The sequence below is a fragment of the Vulpes vulpes genome, chromosome X (assembly GCF_048418805.1).
Source record: "Vulpes vulpes isolate BD-2025 chromosome X, VulVul3, whole genome shotgun sequence".
Taxonomy (NCBI): domain Eukaryota; kingdom Metazoa; phylum Chordata; class Mammalia; order Carnivora; family Canidae; genus Vulpes; species Vulpes vulpes.
Genome location: NC_132796.1, coordinates 27,592,132 through 27,619,057, shown reverse-complemented (window position 1 = coordinate 27,619,057; position 26,926 = coordinate 27,592,132). Strand labels below are relative to the sequence as shown.

Below are 26,926 nucleotides of genomic sequence, written 5' to 3'. Positions count from 1 at the left end.
TTCTTGCAGAAGTTTCAGATGTAGTTCCGCAGTTAGACTGCACAACTTTAGAGAACACTATTCATGTCATAGTTTCTAAGAGCAGCACCCTTCTGGAATTGTGCAGTGAACAGTTGGCGCAGCCATTCACAGTGGTCCTGATATCTGCCACCACAGGAAATTCCTCCTCATATGCCTAAATTCTCTTCACTTTGCCCCTTCCTTTATATCCAGGCTGTCTTCATCCGACTTTAGTTTCTCATGATTTTCTGCATGAAATTCTTAACTCGATTCCTCTGCTTTCTCTCTTCTTATTCACACACATCACAGCCTTCTGGGACTATCTTAAAATGCAGTTTTAATTAGATCATTCCTTGACCCATAATTCTTGAGATGCACAGCACAAAAACTCCTTTCTGATCTTGTGCTGCCTAACTCTCCGGCTTCACTCCCTTTGCCTTGCCCATTTCTTTGTATGCCAGTGCTCCTCAAAATAGTCTGTAAACTGTGCATCACCAGGGCACCATGAGATAAGGAGCTTGGGCTAGAATATAAATCAGGGCACTGCTTCCTTTGTCCAGAAAGTTTTGCAATTAAAAAGAAATCAGATGACATAGTACGCATAGTGACTTAGTGGATTTATACTCTGGTGACTTTTCTTGTCACAGACTACCAACAAATAGTTCACAGATGGGCCCCAAACTGCATTTTGAGTGACACTGCCCTCTGCTCAGCCTTAATTAACCACTCTCTGATTTCCGAAGCTCTAATATTCCTTCAAGCTTCTGTTTCTTTGCACCTACCATTCTCTCTACCTAAGGCATCTCTCAGTCTTGCTAGCACTTGCATTAAAAAACTTGCAGCATTTCACTATAATGATTTTGGTTTTGCATATCTTTATGTCCACTGAGCTCCTTGAGGCCAGGAGTCCTTTATTTTCAACTCTAGACCTACAGGGTATGACCTAGAGGTCAGCATGTCACAGGTATTCACTAAATATTCATGGGATATTGAATGGGTATTTTGTCACAGTCTTATCAGGAAAACAGAAAGATTCTCAACATTTCAAAGAGCAGAGACCTAATACAGGGAATTGGTCAAGAAGGTGGTAGAAGCCTGGGAAGCACCCAGGATAGTGAGGCAACTCCAAACACTAGCAACATCAGGAAGCTCTAATATCCCTAGAGCTCCAGGAATAATGCAAAGAGGGGTTGTTGCCAGAGCCCCAAAGCTGGAGCCTTCCAACAGTCAGGGCTGTGGGGCAGAAGTTTGGACAAGTGGAGGGAGGGGCCATCTAGAGGAAGCTAAAGCCACAGTGGAGACCTGGCTGCTTTATTTTTTTTTAATTTTATTTTATTTATGGTAGTCACAGAGAGAGAGAGAGAGAGAGGCAGAGACACAGGCAGAGGGAGAAGCAGGCTCCAAGCACCGGGAGCCGGATGTGGGATTCGATCCCGGTTCTCCAGGATCGCGCCCTGGGCCAAAGGCAGGCGCCAAACCGCTGCGCCACCCAGGGATCCCTAGAAATGCTTCCAAAAGTAGAGTACAAAGGAAAACTTCCTTGACATCCTCCCAAATTCCTTCCCTCCTCAAATATTCTGCCAGTACCTTCAACTGGAGAAATCTAACTAGAAGCCAGAGGACAAGCAATTGTGGGAAATGATGTCCCTCAGATTCAGACAGGACAAGAGATGTGTGGTGAGTAGCTCTGAGAGCAGATGGGCCTGTGACTGCCCAGGTTGGTTCTGGCCTTGGATCTTGCACTCACAAGCTATATAACTAAAGAAAATCACTGAACCTCATTCAGTATCTATTTCTTCATCTCTGAAGTGGAATTTATATGACTTTCCCTGTTTGCCCTCACATAGTAGAAATTTTATGATGCGTGCCTATCTTGTTGATTGTTTGGGTAAAAATGTACTTCCTTTTCCCAGGAGAAGGCTGAATTTCCAATTACTAATTTAGAACAGTTATCTTCCCATTATTATATTTGTGTTACAGTGGAAAATATTCTTGTTCCAACATCTTCTGAGAATATTCTTATTCTTATGACTTCCCTGGTCAGGAGCTTCTAACTCTATGTATCAGTATACATTATGCCACCACACACAGATAAAATTACACCCAGCTCTTATGGACTGAACTGTGTCCCCCCACATTTCATGTAGTGAAGCCCTGACTTCAATTTGATGGCATTTGGAAATGAAGTGTTTGGGAGATAATCAAGTTTAGATGAGATGATGAGGGTGGGGCCCTCATAATGAGATTAGTACCCTTCTAAGAAGGGGCACTGGAGAGCTTGCTCTCTTTCTTCCTGCTATGTGATGACAGCATGTCAAGATGACTATCTATGAGCCAGGAAAAAAGAGATCTCTCACCAGAAAGTGACCATGCTAGGACTTTGATCTTGAACTTCTAGCTTCCAGAGCTCTGAGAAAAGAAATTTCTGTTGTTTCAGTCACTCAGTGTGTTATCTTGTTACATTGGCCTGAGCTAACTAAGATCCTGGCTTTGGGTAGAGCAGTGAGTTCTCCTTTGTGTTTTAACTAAAGTTCATAGAGATGCTCACTAAAAGAAATAGTTGGATTGAAACAACTCATGATGCCAGGGAAGTGGCAGTGGGGCAGTAAGTACACGCCAGATTTAAATGGCTTTCTGCATTGCACTAGATAGTTTCTGAACCTTGACTGGAAGTTATTTAAACTTTAAAGACCCACAACATAAAAGCATGTTGAAGTCCTTTAAACTCAGCGAGCTTTCACACTGAGAGTATTTAAAGTTTAAATTGCCTCCCACAGGGTCCGAGGCACCATCCAATGTGTGGAGGGGTTCTTTGAACACTCCTGTAGACAGTATGAGTCCACTGTGTTTCAAGAATATAGTGACAGCAAGTTAGTTTTCTTGCTAATTTCCATATTCCTTCAACTAACATCTAATCAATTGCTATGATTTATCAGTCACTCCAATTGCTGTATCTGTGAACTATACTTAATCCTTCCCTCAAGAAGTTTGCACTGTAGTATAAGCTATGTCATGAAGAAAAACCAATATAATATTAGAAAAGTTGTAAGGAAGAAAAGTTTGCTTCCTGCTTGGAGTTGAACATGAAAAGCTCAGGGAAATTAGCATCTGTGTAGACATTTAAAGGATAGGGGCATGTAGACTCAAGGGAAAGGGAAAGGATGATTCAAATACAGGCTGTCCTATAAGCTTGTATACAATTGACACTTACACAGGGTTGTGTTTCTGTTTGCCTAAAGCAGAAGTAGGAGGTATTGGAAAAAGGGAAGTAAGGAACGAGGTTTAAAAGGTAGGTTGAATTCACTATAAAAAAGGAACTCATTGCCAGACTAAGGAATATAGACTTTAATCTGGTCATGGTGAGCCAACGTATATTTTTGAAAGAGAGCAAAGCAATATAGCTACTATGAACCACACTATTTTGACCTTCCCTGAGTGTTGGGAGAGATAGACCATCTCAACTTTACTCTATAGAGCAGGGAGAGCTTGCCCTCTATAAGGAGCCAGAAACTATTTTAGACATTGAGTATAATGTAGTTTCTTTTGCACGTACTCTTCTGCTATAGTGAGAAAGCAGCCATAAACAATACATAAATGAATATGTCTATATTCCAATTAAACTTTATTTACAAAACTAAATGGTGAGCCAAATTTGTCCTATGGGCCATAGTTTGCCTTTTCCTGCAATAAGGGGTGCAAGAGATGAGATTATTTTGCTGTTGATGATTCTTATTTATTTGTTTTATTCTCTTTGTTTTAGTTTTCTTTGCAGTTTAATTTTTTTAAATTTGAATCTAGTTGACACACAATGTTATATTAATTTCAGGTGTACATCATAGTGACTCAACTTCTCTATGTGCTCTGTTCACCACAAGTGTAGTTACCAGCTATTACTATACTATGCTATTATAATATCATTGGCTATATTCCTTATGTTTGTTTATTCATTTGTTTCATTTTTAGTTTCCACATTTGAGTGAAATCATATGGTATTTGGCTTTCTCAGTCCGACTTATTTCACTTAGCCGAATACCCTCTAAATTCATCCATGTAGTTGCACGTGGCATGATCTCATCCTTTTCTATAGCTGTATAATATTCCATTGCATCTATATAACTATCTATCTATCTATCTATATATATATATCACATATTCCTTATGTACTTGTCTATCGGTGGACACTCATCATCAGGGAAATGCAAATCAAAGCACAGTGAGATATCACCTAATCCCTGTCATAAGGGCTGAAATAATAATAAAAAAGAAATAATAAGTGTTGAGAAAAATGTGGAGAAAAAGGAACCCTCACATGCTGTTGGTGGGAATGTAAACTGGGACAGCAGCCACTGTGGAAAAAAGTATGGAGGTTACTCAGAAAATTAAAAATAGAATTACCACATTATCCAGTAATTCCACTACTGGGTGTTTACCTGAGAAAACAAAAACATAAATTAGAAAAGATATCTGCACCCCTATGCTTATTGTAGCATTATTTACAACAGCTAAGATATGGATGCAGTTTTTATTTTTGTGGTTACAGTAATAGCTTATAATTTGCCAGTTATTGACAAAACCCTATGACAAACATCTTTACCCTCAACAGATAATGTGAAAAGTAGCACTGGGCTGGCTTCAACCCAGTAAGAAAGAGTCGTGGAAGGCAGTAATCATGGTAGCTGACACAAATATAGCTTCTACCACATGTCAGGTACTCTTCTACATATTTTCCATATATTAACATATTTAAACATTAAACATATTTTTAATAAAAATAATATTTTTATTATTATTATTTTTTAAAATAGTATTTTATTATTATTTCCCCCTTTTTGCCAGTGGGAAAAATGAGGCACAGAAAGGTCAGGTGACTTGCTTCTACATGCACAGTTTATAGGGAGCAGTTTAGTCTAGATTCGAACCCAGGCATCTAGCACAGGATGCTGTAATTTTAAACTCTATCATGCTGTCTTTTAATGAGAAGTTAAAGGTGATTTCATCATTTAGCTGAAATTAAAAGTATTACTGAGACTGTTTAAGAATTTGTTGAGGTCTGTGTATGAAAACTGTGTACTTATCCTAGATTATGATAGTTCTACATCCGGAAGTCTCATAGACTCTTGGGTCCTGTTGAAGCATTTGGCTGTCTTTAAATACAGAGGTCGTTTTCAGTTAAAAGAAACATTGTCTCAAAGTTACCTGTCTTTTTAGCATCAAGCCGTATATGGGGATCCTAGAAATTGAAGGTTTTTCCCAAATGCAAGACTTCAAGTGTTAACCATTGTCTTAACCTCATTATGTGTCATGAATAATAACCTTTGTCATCTGTGTTTGATATTAGTTCTACTATCAGAGAACATATCAACAGATTGGAAATTTGTGGATTTTAGGAAATTAAGCATGATTCCAAAGGAAAAATAAACTAGGAATGACAGTGATTTAATAATGCCATGGGGGTATCAGTTATGCAGCTAAGGATAATACTTAAGGTTAATGAAAGTGTTTAGAATTAATGTCCTAGTGTTAGAGACTCCAATAAAATTTTTAAAAAGCACAGTAGTAACTACCAGACTTTACTATATAGCAACAAAAAGGAAATGTGTATTGACTTTTCCTTCATATGAACAAAAAATATAGGTTTTCTTTTCATTTTGGAACAAAGGAAAAGTGTAGTATAGTGGAAATCTTTGGATTTAGACAGACCTGGTTTTGAATCTTAACTCAGTGCTTCATTGTGTGTTGAAAGTAAAGGAGGTTTCTCGGTTTCTAAATCTCTGTGTTCATGGTCTATCTATGAAATGAAGATTATAAGGTAAACTATTATCATGGGAGATGAATTTTTTTTCTTTATGAAAGTATGTGACATGAACAAGATGCTTAAAATGCTAGTTTCCTTTTTTCCTTTGAGTGTGATTGAATGTAAAACTAACATCTAAATATACAGGAATGTAATTATAGGCAGATTTATAGAACATGAGTGTCTACCCTTTCCTAAATGTTCAAAAATGAGGTCAAATTAATGAACTGGGGAGAAACTACTGTGTTACAAAGTCCAGAAAATGCTGCTTTATTATTTGGATTAAGTGTGTCTCCCTGAATTAAAGACACTTTCTCAAGGGAATTTTGGTATTAAGATACTTTAAGATACTTTAGTGTGTGTATTAAGATGGCTGAAGGCATTTTAACTGTGCATCTGAGGGTGTCTTACTAACATGTTCTTTTTACATCATTTTATCTATATCTTTGGACATTTTATGTTTTTCTGTAAGAGAACTCCCATGAAAAATCCATTTGTCACCATGTTATCGTTATGTAGATAAGAAAATAAAAGAGAAGCCAAATTGAGGACCAGACAAGCTGTGAAAGGGAATGTGCGCCCTCTAGTGACCCACATTTATTTCTCCCAGGGTCTTACACAGCTCTTCTTTTTGGTTTCATCATTTTAAGTAAACATCAAATTTAATTTTAAAATAAATGGCTCAGAGTTTTCCACTTGAGCATATTACATTGTATGATCATAGATTTATTACTATGACAAGATTTCATCTATCACTTAAGAGAGTATTTCTATTAACGTGTGTTAAGGTGATTTTCTTGCACAGAACTGTGTTTCAAAGGGATTTTCAATTTACTGAAAATGAAAAATAGGCTCTAGGCATCTGTGGCTTAGCAACATTTTATTTCCAATCCTCTGGGTCATGCAATTTTTGTCCACATACTTGCACGCTCCTTGGCTTTAAAACTAATTCGTCTAATATAGCTGATTCTGACATCTTAGAATTTGGTGAATTTCCTTAATTTTTAAGGTATGTTTTCCTGGAAGTTCTACTAACAGAAGATGTGAAAGTGACTTCTTTGGAGCCCTATCATGTTTTAGAAACAAGTATTACCAAAGTATTTTTAAATGGTTAAAATCCATTACCAAATAAATAAGATTATTTTAGTCATTTTTATCTACCAGATGCTAAATATTTTAGTTAAGTTTTACTTTTTGCACAGAAACAAAATTTTGCAGGAGTTTCATTTAGTTCATTGCACTAAGCTATCCTGGAGGTACAAAGATTAATATCAATGCCAGATAACTCATGGAGGTTTCCTCCATTTATAGCTTAAAAATATTAAATCGCTGGGTTTGTATCCAAGGGCATATATTTTAAAAGATAGTATTTTTATACTCCTTAAACATATAATTTGGTTTGCCATAATTGACAATGAACAAGATGCACAATTTTAAGGACAAATTTTATGTATTTGTTTAGAATTCAGATTTTGAAGCACATGTTAAATAGGCCTATTTTAGGACAAGGTAAACTACATAGAAATTGATTTTTTAGTATCTTTTCAAGATGCATTTCTGTACAATCTGGAATCATTAAATTTTACTGTACTGAAACATATAATTTTATGAGTGATGTACTTAAACTTACACATATAAAGCTAGAAATACATTTAAGCTTATAAATAAGATCATGCAAACATAAGGAAAATAGATTATTTGATAGGCCTGTTACTGTAGCAAGTTTATGATAATTGAAGACAGTGTCCTTTCTCATCATATTTTGTTTCAGGTGCCGTGTAAACTGTTGAGAGGAGTTTATAGGGTTCTTACTATAACTGGGAGTTATAACATCCTTGGATGCTAATTTGATTGCTAGATAAACAGACTAATATAATTAGAATATCAATGCTGCAATGTAAGCGAAACTGACCTTAGCTATGTATTTCAGGTCAAAAGTGCTTTAATTAGTGAGGTAAATATACACATTTAAGAATAATTTATAAAAAGTATATGTTAGTTTCTATTTTAAGACCAGTTTGATGGAAGCTTGTTAACTTTCACAGTTTAAAGGTAGAAGTAAAGGAAGACCACAGAAGTTAAGTCACATGCCTAAGAAAAAAGTATGAGGATCAAGATGATTGATTAAAACCTGGGATACCTGGCTTTAAGTTCAGTAATTTTCTACTGCACCATATTTACCTTACATTTAAACCTCTACAAACATACACACACACACATAGAAACACATACATCACACACATTAAAAAACTATAAGGCAGTCATGTGGCCCTATCTCTTCCCTTCAACCAAGAAAAACACACCAACACTATACAAACACACACACGTGCGTGCATGTGTATAAAGTACACAAACTACCTTAATTTGGAGGAGGTGTTTATGTAAATGTTGACTCGTTTTCCCCAAGTTAAATAGGATTTTCTCCCTTACAATATTTTATAACTCTGAAAGTATGGTAATTACTCAGCACATCTTAAAGTTTTAAAAATACTTTATTTTTAGCACTAACAGGATTTATACCAATTTTCATTTGATATTTTATAAGATCTCGCTGATTCAAATTGAATTTGTACTCTATTTAATTTTTAAAAGCAAGTAACATGTAGCAAGATAAAGGAATGAGGGACTGTCTTTCCCAGAAAGAAAGTTGAAGGGGGAGGGGGAGTGAGAGATTGATCAAGAAAATCTTCACAGAGGTTGTATATCTTGAACTAAATTTTGGAAGATGAATAGAAGTTCATCAGATGGTCTGGGATCAGGAGAGTACCCACATACCAATATGGAATTTGTTTCCTCATTTTCTAGAAATTGAAGAAGATAATTATTAAAAATATAATTAATGGGGGCACCTGCCTGGCACAGGTCATGATCCCAGGGTCCTGGGTTCGATCTTCACTTTGAAACCTGAGTTGGGCCCTCTGCCCAGTGGGAAATGTGCTTCTCTCTCACCCTGTCCCTCCCCCACTTGTGCTTGCTCTCTTATTCTGTCTCTCAAATAAATGAATATAAATCTTTTTAAAAATTAACAAAATTTTAAATTCTTACCCCACTTCCAAAAAGATTTCTTCCATGCTATAATACCAGTGAAAAAGAATCATTGTTTTGTTTCCATTAACCACGAAATTGTGTTCTAGCTAATTAAAATGAACATCTAAAATTTGGCTTGTTAAGTTACGTGGTCTAGGTCTAGAGCCTTAGGATCCTGTAAGAGTTAACATATTGCACAAGAGTCAACACTTTACTTTCTAAAGATCTTTAGCTTCTAAAGAAGAGGCTCTTAAGTTTTTACGAAATTCTATGTGCAAAGATGTTTAAAGATGTAAAATGGCCATTCATAGCCTAGCTCACTAATCAAATTAGTTAAGTCTGGGAGCTTGGAGGATTCCTATTTTCAAAGTTTACTCATTTGGGAATGATGAATTCCAAATGGTATATTGAAAGTGACTGAGCTAAAGTTTATGTAAATGTGCCATGTTAGTTTAATATTTTATACGGCAGTCACTGTACAGAAAATTAACATAATACAATCAGTGCCTATTGAGTCTCTTCTGACCTAATTAGAGTGATCATCATATAGCACAAGTTCCATACAATGACATACTATTGACATTTCAAAACCGGCAAGTTTTTAAAGTGCAATTATTTATCTAGTTCTTTGGATTGTGTTTCTGTGTGTTTTTTTTTAATTATTTACTTAAAGTATTTACATACACACATATGTTTCCCAATTTTGACCATAAGGGAATGTAACTGACCTAATTTGCATGATCTTTATGGAAAATTCAACTGGATGAAGTAGAGTCCATTTGTAAAATACAGTCATTTTTTTTTTAAGAGAGAGGGATGGGCAGGAGAGGGAGAATCTTAAGCAGGTTCCATGCCCAGCACAGAGCCTGATGGAGGGGCTCAATGTGGGGCTAGATCTCACAACTGTGAGATGGGGTTCTGAGCTGAAATCAAGAGTCTGACACTTAACTGACTGAACCAGCCAGACACCCCTGTACAATACAATCTTAAGGGAAAACTTTAACCTTCTGAATTTTTGGTATATACACACCATACTTTTTTAAAATTTTTTTTCAATTTTTATTTATTTATGATAGTCACAAAGAGAGAGAGAGAGAGAGAGAGAGGCAGAGACACAGGCAGAGGGAGAAGCAGGCTCCATGCACCGGGAACCCGACGTGGGATTCAATCCCGGGTCTCCAGGATTGAGCCCTGGGCCAAAGGCAGGCGCTAAACCGCTGCGCCACCCAGGGATCCCTACACACCATAATTTTTGATATTTTGAAACTTCCAGGAAATGGAAGGTCTCTTTGAAAATGACCTTGAAATGACCTTTGAAATGACCTTTGAGATGACCTTTGAAATGACCTTTGAAAAGGATAATAAATCCTTTGTAAATAACACAAATTGAAAGATATGTTTGCTCTGCTCTATGGGACCTCACAAATTTTTAGTTTTATAATGAGTGCCTTTGTAAAAAAGATAAAGATGTCACTTCACTGCTAACCATACATAAAAACAAAAATGAGATTTTTAAAACATGCTTGAAAAACACAGAACAGAGTACTCATCAACAATGATAGGAGAATAATCATTTTGCAAACAGAATAAGAAGTCATAATTTTCATAGTAGAAAAAAAGGATTTTAAGTTTGCTAAAGTTAGAGTGGATTTAAGGGTAGAATATGTCCATAATAACATACAGACATACTTGTCTATTGTATTATATATAATGTTACAGAGTAAAATATGTTATGAGAGTAGGATGAGGAAATAATAAGGAATAGAATAGTGGGCTGATTCTGAGGGTGTAGAGGCCCATTATGAGACTTACTATATACCAGCTCATTAACAATGAGTTCATGAGAATTTTAAAAGTGAAGAAAAAAGAATTAGTAGAAATGTGTGATTTTGTGAAGAAAGAAAAGTACATGCACAGAATCTAAGATTTAATATGGCATTGAAAATAATTTTTCAGTGTTTTTCTTGAGGGTTTTTGAGAAGGTAACTGAGTTACATCTGTATGATATCTTTAGTTGGTGACCAAATCCCTAGCTTCAGATAGTACAAAGGATGGTAGAAAATACCACTTGCAAAATGCTGGGAGAGTAGATAGCACCCAGTTTATGACCATGTATGGATTAAAATCAGGGGAATCTGTTAACTTGCCATACATCCCAGCTGAAATATCTGAAAAAATATTTAATAGTAGTGAAAATATGAAAACTAGGGGACAAACCACAGAAGGTGATGAAGCAGGAGCTGCCAAATTGATAAAGAATAAACGAAATCTGCAGTTGTTATTTGGAAGCCAGGATCTGAGTAGGAGCCAAAAAGGAGACCTTGTTCATTTTGCTAAAAGTGGTAGAAATGTCTCTGAGACTCAGCATTGAATGTGGGCTGTTGGTGCTCAGAAAAAGAGCAGGAGGGCCTTTCCTTTTGAAACCCTGTCTCTGATTCCCCTTCACCCTTCCATTCTCATTGTTGGCATAAAGAGATGGGGATGCCTACTGGCAGAATATTGGAGAGGGCAAACAGTGCTAGCAGCTGACGGTTAATTCCCAGAACTCTAAGGGATGGTGTTGAATGTTAGATGTTGGAGTGGGGGCTGACTGTATATCACATTGGGACAGAAAAAGTTTCAGTAAGCAACTCAGAAAGATGGTCAAAGCAGCAAGCCCAAATGGAAGTGACAGGAAAAACAACAACAAAATCCCATACAAGTAGGATTAGGTAAGGACAAGCTCAGAGCTTAAATCATGTAAGAGTTAAGTTTAGGTGCCACCTGTTTCCAAAGGAATCAACGTGTCACAATTAGGAAAGAAGAGAGAAAACAGAAAGTCTAACAGCTGAGAATAGTACAAACTCATTGACATTTTGCTTCATTCTATTTCAGAAGAAAAGTATGACATATTAACCTATGTGCCTATGAATAGACATTTTTTTTCTTAGGTTAAGCACTGCACTCACAACCACCCTAGAAAAATTTGAAATCCCTTTAAAAATACGTATAACAAAAAAAGGAGCATAATCACTCTCCAAAGCATCTTTAGGTAAAAGAGAAGTTCAGGCATCACGTGCAACCTCTTTCCAAATTTATAAAGTCAGACAAACAAAAAAAATTGAATGAAGAAAGATCTCTCTGAGGAATTTCACATCCTGTTGCCTGAATTGATCTGAATTATTAGAACTGCATGCCAACTGGTGCCCAGGCCTCCCTTAAAGTCTTCACAGACTGAGCAGCAAGCAGATGGTTACCATGGTGTTGACTCCACAAAGCCTTCATTGTGTGGAGATAACCAATTTACTTGACAGAGTCTCTAGTCTAGAAGCTGATTTAATCCTAATTCATTGAAAAGGTATTTTTTTGATTATCCAAAAAAAAAAAAAAAGTCACAGTGCAAGCTGAGCCCTGGTTTAATGTCTAAAGTACTTTATTTTGTTAAATAGATGTTTTACTAAACCACACTTTCTGGTAATGTGGACAGATGCATTTTTATCTCTGTTATCTATGGAAGTTAATACCATGGCATATAGGGAGCACTTAGTATAAATTTTGCAGCAAAAGTGAAGGGAAATATTTGACTATTTTAAAAGGAAGCATATATAGCTTTCTTCATAAAGACAAAAGTCTAAAAGTGATATAATTTTTTTTCTGGATGAAATTTATTTACTGTCACATTGAATAACTTTTTTTTTTTTTTTTTGCAATGGATTGGAGATGGTGGTAAATGATAATTATAACATGCGTGTAAACAAGACCAGTATAAATTCTGGGACTACTAGAAAACTTTCTCCAACATAGGTCTTAGCAGAGCTCTCCCAGCTGGGATACCAGCTGTGTACCTTTAGTCAAGTTTTAGATTCATAGACTTGTAGGTAGAAGCGAACAATCTTTCCTAGAGACAATCTGAATCAAAAGGGTGAGACCAATGAGATCAAGTTTAAAGGGGAATTTGGCAGTGAATCCTGGATATTCACATCTCACCTTTATGAGTCAGAGTGTATTTGGTGTGTAATTGGGTCAGGCTGAATTAAAGGGAAAAAGGACAAGTTTGACCAAAGGGGCTAAAGTGGATTATGCTTAACAGCCAAGTTTTTAAGAAAGAAGTATTCTAATGGATAGATGAATAAGAGCAAAGGATTTTACTTAATTGGAGTAAGGACAAAAGTTGAGTGTGGCCCTGGGCTCCCTTAGAAACTTGAAGTGAGATTTGTTTCTAGAAGGTCTTGAATAAAGGGCAAAGTTGTATATAGGCTTAAGTGGTCTGTCAAGGCCAAATCAGGATAATTTTGATCTTTATGCTAAGAAAAATGGGAAGTCTTTGAAGGTCAGGAAGGCAAACTCGCTCAAATATAAGAGAAGGGAAGAGAACAGATAAGATTGAATATTTGGACATACAAAGTGGAAGAAATTCTAGTCTGATAATTGCACTTTCTTGGTGGAGTAAAAAATGTCATTTCTTGATAGCTGAAGAAAGAGGATAGGTTAGTGCTTTAAGAGCTTTGGAAAAAGTTTAAAATAGTTCCCGTGGAGAGTCAGAGTTCAAGGTGAAAACAACTAAATATGGAGAATGCTGAGTTCATTTGAGGCTGTTGATCATTGCTTTAGTTTGGGTTCCCTGGGAGTGGATCTGGAGACAAAGATTTAGGTGCAAACAGTTTATTGGGGATGTGATCCCAGGAAGCAAAGCAGGGGTGTGAGGTTAGGAAAAGAAGGCAGCCAATAAAAGACAATTCAAAAGTGGGTTATTGCTGGATGCAAGTGGAGTTGAATCCATCTGGGAACCCTCTAAGGTTCTCTGTTATTTTCATCATTATGGTCACACCAAAGGTCAAAGGAGCTGGGATATTGATCTACCAACTCTGGTGTTATTAAAGGTCACTGCTGATACTAACATCTGAGCACTTCTGGCCTGCCCCATGCACTGGCAAGTGAATGCCTGCAGTCAGACAAACACAGTGATGTTTATATTGTACCAAAGAAAAAACAAAAATGCTTTTCTTAAAATATTCTGATGGAAAACATGCACTGAGTTTTGTAGGTAGCTGAATGACCAGAGTCAGAAATTTGATTTAGTGAGTCAACAACAGAGAGAGAGAGAGATGTTTAGAAGCATGCAACAGGACTCTATTTCAACATCACCATTATGAATGAAGAAATAGGAAACCCAATAACTAAACTTAGAGGAAAAAACAAATGTGGGGAAGATAACAATCACTATGCATAACAAAATGAAAATCCATATACATTTACAGTTCACATGCAAATAAAATTTTTGACATTCAGTGACATGAGATGGGAGTAGAAATCTCTGAATTCAAGAGATATCTGTTCCTTCAATTTCTTGTTGGGTACCCTTCACTCAGTAAATATTTGTCACTGTGAACCAGGCCCTATTTGAGGTGAAGGATATAATGGTAAACAAGATAAATTAAGTTCCTTCTCCATGGAACTAACCAGTTGGACATCAATTAACTTAATTTCTTTGCGCTTCTGTTCCTTTACATCATCAGAGAGATTAATAATACCTTACCATAGGCTATTTCAAGAACACAAAGAGATTGTTTTAGGAAACGTTTCATGTTCTATGAAGCTCTGTATCAGTTTAATTTTAAAACAATAGTCTGCAACTAACATGAGAAACTTTATCAGGTTTCTATGACTGAAAGCCCTGAACTATGAGTTCAGAAAATCACCTCCTTGGGCCCCTGGATGGCTCAGTCGGTTAAGCGTCTGACTCTTGATTTTGGCTCACGTCATGATCTCGGGGTTGTGAGATCAAGCCCTGCATTGGACTTGATGCTGGGCATGGAGCCTGCTTAAGATTCTCTCTCTTCCTTTCCCTCCATTCCTGACCTGCATGCACTCTCTTTCTCAAAAAAAAGGGGGGGGGGGAGGGGAAGAAAGAAAGAAAAAAAAGAGAGGGAAGTTAGCTCCTAAGTTTGTGGTTCTGGATAACTAGCTTGGTGATAGTTTATGTGAGAAATTCTGGGAAGTCTTAGCTCAATTTAACTCCAATGTGAATTAAAAGTCTAATATGGAAGTCAAAATATTGACCAGACTCATAGGCTGCATATCTAAGAAGATAATTGTCTATTCTTTCCTAATTGTACTAAACACTAACACTGACATGATGTCTTTAGGAGCCAAATTTTAATACTGACAAGTGAAGGGATTAGTCATGGATTCCTATCCTAGGAATAGGATAGGGTGCCATCAGATATTTTCTAGCGGATTGAAAGAGTTAATTTCAAGTATTTAAGAGTTTTCTTGGATAAGAAGATATGGCATGGTGATAAAAGTGTATTACTTGGTGTCTTAAATTTTGTATTTGTACTTGTGTTGTCCTTCACAAACTTCCTATGAAAATTGAGTAAATATTTTTCTGGGGACTTTGTTGCCTGTTGTTTTAATAATCTTGGATTAGATGATTTCTAAATTCTTTCATAGATTCTTTACAGGTGCTGATAAAATCTAGGGGTTCTTTCTCAGGAAGAATGCACACACACTTAGAATTGTGCCTGGAATTTCAAGTGATGCACAGATATCCTCGTCCTTTGCAACCTGTCCATGACTATCCTTCACTCTCTGCTTTAACTCAATCTGATTGACTTGATTGAACAGTTAACTCTCATTGGCTCCATAGGTCTCTACAATAAAAGAATGAGAATATCAGGGTATATAATTAGATGTCTAATGCAGCATAACATCACACTGCAAATTTAGTGGCTTAAAACAGAAGTAATTTATCTTTTCTCACAGTTCTGCAATGTGGGCAGGGCTCTCTGGGTAGTTCTGAGGCTCTAAGTGATATCAGTTGGAGAATTCATTTGGTTATATTCAGCTGGTGTTTGAGATGGGGTAAAAGAAAGGCTTATTCATGTGGGGAGTGCCTCATTCTCTTTACTGTTGTCTCTCCACCTGGCCAGATCAAACTTCCTTAAAGGGCCATTGGAATTCTTAGATAACAGTTGCATTCTCAGTGTATGTTCTAAGAGGACAAGATCCAGAGTACAAGCACTTATGAAGCCTCTGCTTGTGTTATGCTTACTAATATCTTGCTTGTCATAGCAAGTCACATGGCCAAATTCAGTCAGTATTGTTGGAGACTACATAAGGGCATGGATCTCAAAGGTATGGTTCAATGGGAGCTACCAGCAGGAATTTTTTGTTTGCTGTAAGTAATTTCCAGAAAGGAAGAGCATTATCTTGGGAAGTAGTAATTTTTCAGCCAGTGCAAACATTCAAGCAGAGGCAGAGTGATAGCTTATAGGAGATACTGTAGAGAGGTGATTGCTACGTTGAGCTTAATAAAATGACCTCCATGATCATAAGACTGTAGATCAAAGCTACCTCCAAATTTTGAGCCTACATGACCAGGGAAATGGTAGTGCTATTAACAGTAACAGGGGCATCAGGCAGGAGTCTCAGATTGGAAGGAAAATGGTAAATGTGGATAGATTGCTTTTTTTTCTCATATGGAAGAAAGAGATAATCAAGAAATAATGACCCTTATTTTTTTCCTGTCTTAGGTTGGATGTCGATATAACTGAACTTCACAGTTGGATTACTCGTTCAGAAGCTGTGTTGCAGAGTCCTGAATTTGCAATCTATCGGAAGGAAGGCAACGTCTCAGACCTTAAAGAAAAAGTCAATGTAGGTTATACATTAGTTTTTATGTATTTTCCTAAGTTTTGCTGTTTGTAAACTCTGTGCTTTGCACTATCTGATTCTATCAATTGAAAAGATTAAAGCAATATAGAATAATGCTTTTAAATATATCTTTAATATCTATTTTACATATCCAGCAGAATCAGTGTTTAGCATCGAGAAATCTTTCCTGGTTCTGCTGTGACTGAGCAGGATGCTTTTCATAAACCTTCTTTAACTTTTATATTATTTAGCTGTAAATTAACAATTTTATAACATGAACTCATTGATTTTCCCTCATGTATTGTTCTGTCACCTCAAGGCTCGGACTTAGCAAGCTTGCAGAATAGAATGGACCCTTAGAAATACTATACTTAGGACCCTGTTTGTGCTCTCATTATCATCAAAAAGTTATTCTTTATACTCATTAGTACTTGCCATAACAGATTTGCATTTTCCAGATCCTTATGTATTGCATTACCATAACTAGAAGATGTCCAGCCTTTTTCAATATTTATTTATAGTAAGAGGTGATTTGCTGTTTTTATTCCCTGCTGAGACATTATAGTTTTGTCCTTTACAATAGGGATTTTCATTAATTTAGTAGGAGCTGCCTCACCTTCAAGGACATTATGAAGGCTTTGATATTTCAACTTCGACAATTATAAAACATCCATTTTGGTCATTGTTTGTGAGAGCGTTTCTAAGAGGCAGATAAATGCTCTGTAGCGGGCAGGGTAAAGAAACAAATATTCTGAATGTCAAATAGTTTTAGCTATAGGAAGGTCACGTGGGGGGGGGAATAAATCAGTTTCATGTTTTGAGCAATCAGTTTCATACCAGACGAACTCTCTGAGATTTTTCCAAACACACTATCTTAGATACAAGCTAATACTTGCTCTGGGATTGGAAAATTTGGAGAGCAAAAAATGATTTTCTTCTAGGAGAAAGTAATCTATTTTTTAGGCTGCTTGAGGTAGGGGAGATGTTGATTCCATCAACATGTCTCAGAGTTAATGATTTAAAAATTGGGAAGTTATTTTAAAAGCATTATTTTATAGACTGTTCTGTTATTAGTATAATAATAGACAATTGTAAATAATTTCAAGAAATGAGCACTATGATGTTAATGTTTTAGTTTTAAAATTAAACTGAAGCATAGTATATATAGTAGAGAATTAGCAAAATGTGTTATTTCAAAGAACACTCATTGGATGGTATGTTTTTTGTTATGATTGTGGAGGGAAATTCAATGAATAGAAAACTGCTTAGAGAGGGTGAACTCTCTAAAATACATTTTAAAGGTCATGTGACATATTTGGCCACTGAAAGTATGAGTCACCTTGGGCTTTTATTAGCTAATTTATATTTTTTAAAATTTATCTCAATAATCTACTTACCTGTTTGTCATCCTATGTCTGTATCTTAAAACAGCTCTGATCAAGCAGGAAAATTGAGTTCCAGCATTTCAAGAATATAAATTCAAAAATTTCCTGTTATCATTTGGTTACCTAGAAGCAATTTGCATTTGATCAATAGTGTCAGTGATGACAGACTGAAAGTACTAAAAAAATCTCCAATATTGTATGAGTGGTTTTCTGATGCCTCGTGAGTCACCTTTATCAACTTCTCTCATTTTCTGAAATAACATCATTCTTAATTGCCTACTAAAATAGGACATGAAATGATTTACCTAGACATTTCCTTCAGGCTAAATATAATATATATCTATTACAAATCCTTGAGAGAAATACATAGTAATGATGATGGAGATGCAGTTTAGGTGTACATTAATTTTCTTCTTCACCTGTCAGTTTATGTAGCTTATTTTGAACACAGGGGAGGCCCGTCTCATGAACTTGAATTGTAGTCATTTTTAGGCACCCATTAAAAATGGCTAAATATTGCCTTCTTTTTTTCTTTCACTGACTCCATTCATCTACTACTGTCAAATACTTTCAGCCAATTAGAATGTCCTAGAATATTATCAGTTCAGTTTTATATACTTTTAAACCTAACATAAATTTTCCTTCTCTATTAGCCATGTGTTTTATTTATATAATTAAAATAATGTGCTTACTTAAAAGTTGAATTCTAGGGGACATTTCTACTCCAAGTGGTCCCTGGATGACCAACATTGGCATCATCTGTGAACTTATTAGAAATGTGTGAGGTCAGACCTAAAGAATCAGAATTTGCATTTGAACAAGATCCACAGGTGACTCGTTTGTATATAAAGGTCTGAGAATCAGTACTCAAAGGCACCATCTGAGACTTTTCTGGACTTCTAGATCATTTACTCATTCTATCAGTGTCACCACAGTTGAGAATTTCAAGCTGAATTAACAGGTATAACTGCTCAACTTCTTGAGTTGAGCACGTGGTAATATACGATAGTAATTTAAAAAACAAAACAATCTAGTCTTACTGCAAGGTGGTTGTATACCTGTATAGTGTTCTCTTGAAAGCCTTCACACTGGCTATTTAGGTCAATAGGCCTTGGGCTCTTTCTGGACCCATGCTTGCTCCCACCCACACCAAATCAACTTTTAAATAAGTTCTGTTGGAAATCCTCAAGCCAGTTAATTCTACATTTCTTTTATGTCTTTTATATGGGCTTGCCCCCCACAATATACGTATCTCTGCTCATCTGTGCTTTCTGGTATCTTCCTCTCTCTGTTCTTCTACAAGCCTATTCTGCCTTGGTGCCTTCCCATGCACACCCCCTGTGCATTCTGAAGTCCTTCTTCCAAAACAAACTTTCTATCCTATGTACTTGTGGAAACCACCTTTACCCTCAAGAACACCACTAAGACTAATGATTCTTCCACTCCCCCACTCATTTAGAATTGCTAGTTTCCTCACTTCCCAGAGCCAATTCCTAAAGTACTGCTCTCTATGTAGAGATATCTTGTCTCTTGTGTTTCATGCCCAGTGGCTATCTGTCACTCACCATTGTATGATATTATTTTCTCATTGAAGACTTTGGCACCAAGATGACAGTCTTCTCCACTCAAGTTATGCCTTCATCCTTAGAAATCTCAGCCCATGTTGGTTGTCTTGCTATCTCCAAAAGTTTCCATTTCCCTAATCTCCTCAATTCAGCTACATCCTTGCATCACTATTCTGTAGGTGTTTCACTGTCAGACATTACTCTGTTTCTGAAATACTACATTTAGACAGAGTCTTTGGTACTTCTCAATTGACTTTCCATGCATTCCTAGTAAATTTTCTTTTCTATTTCTCTCAATTATTTTCTATTTCTCTCAGTTATTTCAAGTTTTTAATGGATCTCCTAAACTCCTCCCCTCCCATTTATGGTAGATGACTTTGCCTCGTAGTTTACTTAAGGTAATATCTATCAAATTATGTGTATTTGTGCTCATGTTCTCTTTTTTCTCCCTGTGCCTTGGTGGAAAAGATGGTGCTTTGGCTAGCTAAGGCTAATCTGTGTGTGTGTTCGTGGTCCTGTTCTCAATATCTTCACTATCTATGTCCTAAGGATCCTGCTTCTATTTAGCCACACGTCCACATGCTTAACAAAACCCTCATCTCCTATAAACACATAGGAATATTTTTGTGTCTTTGTTACTCATCCTTTCTGCAGGACTAGACTCTCTTGTTTGTCCTTCATGAAATACTTTCCTCCCTGGGTTTTGGGGATACCATTATCTACTGGTTACCTTTTGTACGTTTTTGATTATTTTTTCTATCTCCCTTTTCCTTTATTGTTGATATTCTACGCAGTTCTTCCCTTGTTTCTCTTCTCTGGATTATGTTCATTCCTTCCTATTCAAATAACACCTATTTTCTTATGGCCCCCAAATATGTATCATTAGTTCATGTTTCTCCCTTTAAAACCCAAACCAGTTTATTTAATTATTTAATAGAGAACTTTAATTGGATATTTGCCTGAAAACCTAAAATAAATCTCATCACCTCAGCTCTCCTTTATTCTTTGTCTTTCCTTTCTTTTTTTCCAACAGCCTAATCCAGAAACCTAAAAGCTAACTGGGTCACCTAGGTTTTTTTCCCCTTCCATTTGCAAGTCCACCCAAGTTCAGTTAATTTTGTTCCCTTAACTGCTCTTGAAACTGTCCATTTCTCCCCATTTCCATCACTACAACCCTGATTAAAGCTAATATGATGGGTTACCTGTTTAAAGTGACAATCCCTAGGCCATCTTCCCCACCACTAATTTTGTATTCCTTTAGCAGTTTTCGTATCACTTTGGTTAAAGTGAACTTACTAAAACAAAAATATTATTCTGTTATGCTTCTGTTGATATTCATTTGAGAAAGCAAAAAGTAGCCACTGATGTCAGGAGCTGGCTTAGCACTTCAATTAGTCCTTCGAGATGCTCAAAGCCATATTAGTTGCTTTCAGCTAGTCTGTGGTATTCTCCTGCTGAATATGCACAAGGGCTCAGAATGCCAGCACCGGACAAGGCCATTTCATGATTGTGGTGGATCAAGCCAAAAACATAACCCTTTTGTAATCCTGTTTCAATACAGACCCCTCAAATTGTACAAACCACCCGAAATGACTGCATATCCCCTCATCTTCCCTAATGTGACAAATTATGCTGCCTTACTAATCATAATTTTAGCCTCTCTACATTGATTCTGACATCTAGATAAAAATGTTTAAGATGTCCAGTCATAGAAGTACCTCCATTTCATTACAGCATTAATTAAAGGCAAAGCCCTGCTTCCTTGGCCATTCTCCTCACCTACGTGTGCCCCAAATCCAACCCCATAGTTTGCTATTATATGCCGTCTCTCCTGTTGCAACAACTAAATCAACTTAACTTTAGCTATAGGCATGTACCTGATGGCCTTTGACTAGAAGGCATTGACAAAGTCAGTATCTTCATGTTGCTTTGTGAAGGCTGCCATGACCTATTTTCTGTTACGTATCCATACTGATCTGGCCATTATAACATTGGTTAGATTGCTGGTTTCTGGAAATTAATGTCTGGAACTTAATTTGGTTTTGTTTTTTGTTTGTTTTGGTTTGGCTTACTTTGATTTTGGCACGCCAGTGCCTCATATAGTACCTGGTACTTAGCACAGCTGATATTTGACTATATGAATAAGTGATTTTTTTTCTCAGTTCCTCGGGCACATTTTAAGTCAGGCTCTGCTACCAATATGAAGGATGTAACAACTTCTGAATAAACATTTGAGTGAATAAATTACTTTTTCTGTCAAAGGGCAAAACTTCATTATAGAATGTTAAGTGAATAGAAAATTAATTGCTTCTAAAGTCAGAGTAGGCCTCTGGGGAATCTGAAACTTACTTTCATATTAATTAGAGAAGATGTCATGAAAGGAGGAGGCTTTTAAGAGATGCCGATAAAGAAGGAGGAAGAGGTCATAGAGTGTTTTTAATCAACTTATTAGAGAATCAGTAAACTTCCCTTCTTTGTATACTTGGCTTAAAACTTAATTATGTTTCTTTTTTCTCTATGTTATTATACAACTCAGTTGCCTTTTATATTGCACTTGAAGTTACACATTTTAGAATTCATGATTTCCTGATATCTCTAAGAATTTTTATGGGCCTTTAATATATTTTAAAATTAACGATACATTTCATATGAAATGGTCAACTGATGCCTTTTTTTTAGCTTCTGTCTTCTTTACTTGAAATTATCTGTACTAGATACTTCACAATTTGAGTAGTAGCTTCTAAACATATGATCACATATGGAATATATATTGACTAAAGTATTTCATTTTTTCTGTTAAGAAAAATCATTTCAAAAGCATATATTATAAAAATAGATACTTTTAAGATTAAAAATACTATCTACGTGTACACACACACACACACATTACATAGAAGATAAACAGAGAGAGACAGATATACAGAAAAGCAAGATGTATTTCCTAAGGACAATAGATTAGAGAAAGATCATAATGTCTAGGACAGAAATGTTTTCCTGAGTAAGGTGATTTGTAAGGGGTAGTTTTAGTTATTGGTACTTAATGCTATAAGAAGCATTGCACCTGGCAAGAAGAAAATTGGTACCCTTCATGAAAGATCTTTCTGTATAGTGGTGAGTACAGATACGTGGACTAATACTGAAGATGAAACGCATAGAGCAAAGTGGATGTCATGGTTGAAGAGCATTCAGGGGCTACTTTTGGCTTTGAAAACAAGGGGAGAACAGCCTGGGTGGCTCAGCGGTTTAGTGCTGCCTTCAGCCCAGGGGATGATCCTGGAGACCCGGGATTGAGTCCCATGTCAGGTTCCCTGCATGGAGCCTGCTTCTCCTTCTGCCTGTGTCTCTGCCTCTCTCTCTCTCTCTCTCTCTCTCTCTCTCTCTGTGTCTCTCATGAATAAATAAAATCTTAAAAAAAGGGGAAAGCTAATATATATACAAATGTAAATATATATACAAAGATATCACACACACACACATATATATCTATATATATCTACACATATTTATCTCTCTATATACACATATTTATGTATCTGGCTATAGAAAGAGAGGGGGCAGAGAGAGAGCATGAGTGAGCCATGGAGGAGGAATAAAGACTGAAGATGCTGAAATATTTGAAAATATCTGAGAAAAAAAGTCCCCAAATCTCTGAGACTAATAAAGAGTTCTTACTTTTATTCTCTAGTGATAACAAAACATTTCAACATGTCAGCATAACATAACATGATCTGAAAATACAGAAACAACCTAATTAAGGTATTTTAAAATATGATATTTCTTCTAGCCAGCTGGAACACTTGTTTATCTTCTCCTGAGGCCCAGAGAATCCTGGTTAGTACCATAGTCAAGAAACATTCTATCCTCTTTTGTTCAGTATTCATTCCACATTTTACAGTTTCCAGTACTGATTTAGATCATGGTGATGCACTTTTAGTTTCTTCCTTTTGATATCCACATCTCTATGATCTTGAAATTTCATTCCATTCCTGTTAACTTCAGCTTCTTTTAGCCTTACCATTTTCTGTTTCTTTTTCATGGAGTCCATGGCACCTTAGTGAAGATGCCAAAAAAGTTTGCTAAAATTTTGTTTGGTAGAGCAGTGTTGGGAGTTTATACTCCCTCTAATTTTTTCAGTATGGCATTGTGTCATTATTCCTTAAGAAATATTAAAAGCATTGTGTTATTTCCCCATCCCAATTCTTTTCTTTTCCCCAACCCAGGTAAGATTCTATGAAATTTTGACTTTAATGAATTTTACATGGTACTATTTGTTTTCTATTTGTGTAATTGTTTATTACAGCTCTCAGGACTTCATAGCAGTCCCGTTGGAAAGCAGGCCAATGTGTCCAACTCCCCATCTAATCTGGATCTTCTAGAAGACTTTCATTTAATCAAGCTTTCCTTTATTGAACTTGCAGCTCCTAAACTCCTAGGCTGTTGCTATAACCAGTATATGTATAGCTACTATGATTTGTTATACATTTACATCTTCAAAGAGCATTTTAAGTGTGAGTAGGATGGGAGAGACAATAATATCATATATAGAAGCATTATGCTACAACGGACCTCGCCTTACTATGCATCTACTATGTATGAGACACTCTTCTGGGCCCTGGAGATGGTGTGAGGAAGGGAATTCATGAGGATACCCTTCTTACAGTTTCCATTCCAGTGAGAAAGATAAAAATTAAGCAATAATATGCAAATATATATAGAATGTTACTGATAAATGTCAAAGACAAAAATACAGGAGGAATGAGGGCTAGGAAGTGTGTGCGTGTGTGTGTGTATGTGTGTGTGTGTAGATAGACTAGCAGTAGAACGCCTCCCTGACAAAGTGACCTTTAAGCAAAGATCTAAAGGTAGTGAGGGATTTATAGATTCCTGAGATAGGGGCATTTCCAGCAGAGGGAAGAGAGGATGCATAGGTCTGAGGGAGGAGCATACCTAGAGTATCAGAGAAAAACAAATATGGCAGAGGTGAAGAATCAGGGTGTTTAGTCACAGAAGAGGCCATAGAAATTAAGGAGGTTAAGGTCAAGTGGACCATGGTTAGGGCTTTTACTCAGATGAGAAGGGAGGCTACTGAAGAGTTGAGTTGATGTCTGTTGTGACTGGCTTCTTCTGACTGCTGTGAGAATATAGCATCAGGGAGCAAAGGTAGAAATAGAAATACCATTTAGTAGGCTATTTGGAAATATCCAGACCACTGAGTGATGGTGGAGGTTTTTTTCACTAGTGTGGTAGTAGTGAGCACAGTAATAACATTTTCTGGATGTGTTTTGAGGTTAGAGTCAGCAGGAGTTTCTGAGGGATTGGATATGGGATTTGAGAGAAAAAGAACAGTCAAGAAGGATTCTGTTTTTGGCTTGAAAAAATGAAGGTACAGATGTAGTTCTATACATGTATATAGGGAAATGTGCAAGAACCAGCACAGGGGATTGAGTAAAGGGAGTCCTTGAGGTAGGATAAAGACTGTGTACTTGTCATCTAGGAAACCAACTTAGGAAATATTTTGAAGAGGTATCCTCTGAATCAGATTATCCTGATAAGTAAGTTGAAAACTGAGGATCTGCCATTGAATGTAGTAGCATGGAGTCTAATGGTGTCCTTAATAGCAACAGTTTTCATGGAACTGAATAAGGGAATAGGTGTGATGATCAGTTTTTTTCTTTCTATTTTGTCTTTCTCTTTCCGTTCTTTCATGGGCTAGTGTTTACTTTGCATTGTAGACATGTGGAGGGCCAATTTTTCTCCTGGTGGCACATACCCTTTTATAGTAAGGGGCATGCCTTCCCTTTTTCAAAACCATGTTTCTTAGGAACTACTAATCTAACCTATTTTAAGACAGAAGTTCATATATTTTATTTGAAAATGAATGCATATATGTCCAGGTCCCGGAAGAAAAGGAGTTTTGGTGATGTTTATTTAGTAAACTTCTTTAGCACTTTGTATATGTGGTTATTTGGACACCCAACACACATTTTTGTATTTTTGTGAGCAGGTACTCTAACCCACTCTTAGGCCAAGATTTTTTTCCTAAACTTTTTTTTAAAGATGATTGAAATCACCATTCATTCGGGTGCCCACATGTGGCTCTTTGGAACATTTTCAGTTTATGTTATTCTATTTGTTACAGCTTAGTTATTTCTGGATTTCCATTTTACTATGTAAGAATTGTCCCAATTTGGGAAATAAGTTATTTGAAAAGCCTCGTTTAATCTTCTCAGAATCCTTGAAGGGTAGGTATTGTTAGTGTTATTTTACATAGAGGATATTGATGCTCAGAAAGGTTGAATCACTTTCCAAATGTCAAACAGCTGGTAAACAGTAGAGACAGAATTCAAACCTTCGGAGAATAGAATGACTCCAAAACTTTTCATTACCTTCTTTACTGTCTTCTTACTACCCTAAGTTTTCTCATTTTAAAAAATCAACTATCTATAAACTGTGTCTGAAATGAAATGTTTTCTGTACTCTTCACTGTCTTGTTCAGACTCCTCAGAGTGCATTTGTGCCAATATCTCTTTATTTTTCCAATATTCCTCTTTAAAGTGATGTTACTTAACCCAGATATCATCGGAACACTGAGAGGTATGTGGTGGCCACTGCTTCTTTTTCAGGCCTCTCTATTACACACGAGTTATTGAGTTTCTGTAGAGTAGACATCTGGCAATGGAGTAAAGTAATTGACCTGTACACAGAGTTTCTGATCAGCTTCTAGACTGTCATTGTCCCTTCTGAGTAACCAGGCCTTCCTTCTGATAGCTTGGTGCCCATGCTGCATTAATGGTTAAATATTTTAAATATCATCTTTGACTACATCCAAACTATCAGGTTGCCTTTGCTGTGAGTTGTAGTCGGATACATTCGAAGCTGTTTGATTAATTTTCATTGAAATACCCTTAGAACAGCAGAGTGTGTTTGAAAGAGCTGAACTTGTAAATAGATGATTGGGCTTTTAAAATTGGATCTAAAACTTTCTACTTCCACGATCTTGTATATATGACTTAATCTTGCTGATGCTCAGTTTTTTCTTGTATAAAAGAGGATAAAATGCTGTTGGTTCCTTCCAACCCACTGAATTATTATGAAATACATATGAAATAATGCTCATAAACTGAGATTTGGTATACAGTGTAAGGAATTTGATTTTTATCATGGCTATGGCAGTGTTTTCAAATATTTAACACACCTCTGTGTGCCTCATTTTCCTCCTCTGTTAAAGTGTAAGGGTAATAGTACCTACTCTGTATTACTGTTTGTGTGTGTGTGTGTGTGTGTGTGTGTGCGGTTAAATAAATAAATAAATTGGAATAATGTCATTAACCAAACTAGATATTTAAGCTAGTTACCCCTGAAATAATCAATTAGAAGTTTCCCCTCTGTGACTCATACTAATTGATTATTCCATTAGATGCTTAGAATGAAAAGATTATGATCATGACATTTAGGAAGCCAGTGGTAATTTCTTTTCATCATTTATAAAGACAGCATTGTGTTCTGATTCTACTCTTTTT

At 36.3% G+C, this 26,926-nt stretch overlaps 1 protein-coding gene across 2 annotated transcripts in view; it reads left to right on the top strand.

Annotated features, from left to right (window-relative positions):
- The window catches only part of DMD (dystrophin), a 2,426,617-nt gene that overhangs the window by 1,041,394 nt on the left and 1,358,297 nt on the right, over positions 1 to 26,926 (top strand). For both annotated transcript variants that reach the window (XM_072743155.1, XM_072743156.1), the window contains exon 18: positions 16,336 to 16,459. In XM_072743155.1, coding sequence (XP_072599256.1) covers positions 16,336 to 16,459 — 124 coding nt within the window. The remainder of the gene's footprint in view (positions 1 to 16,335; positions 16,460 to 26,926) is intronic.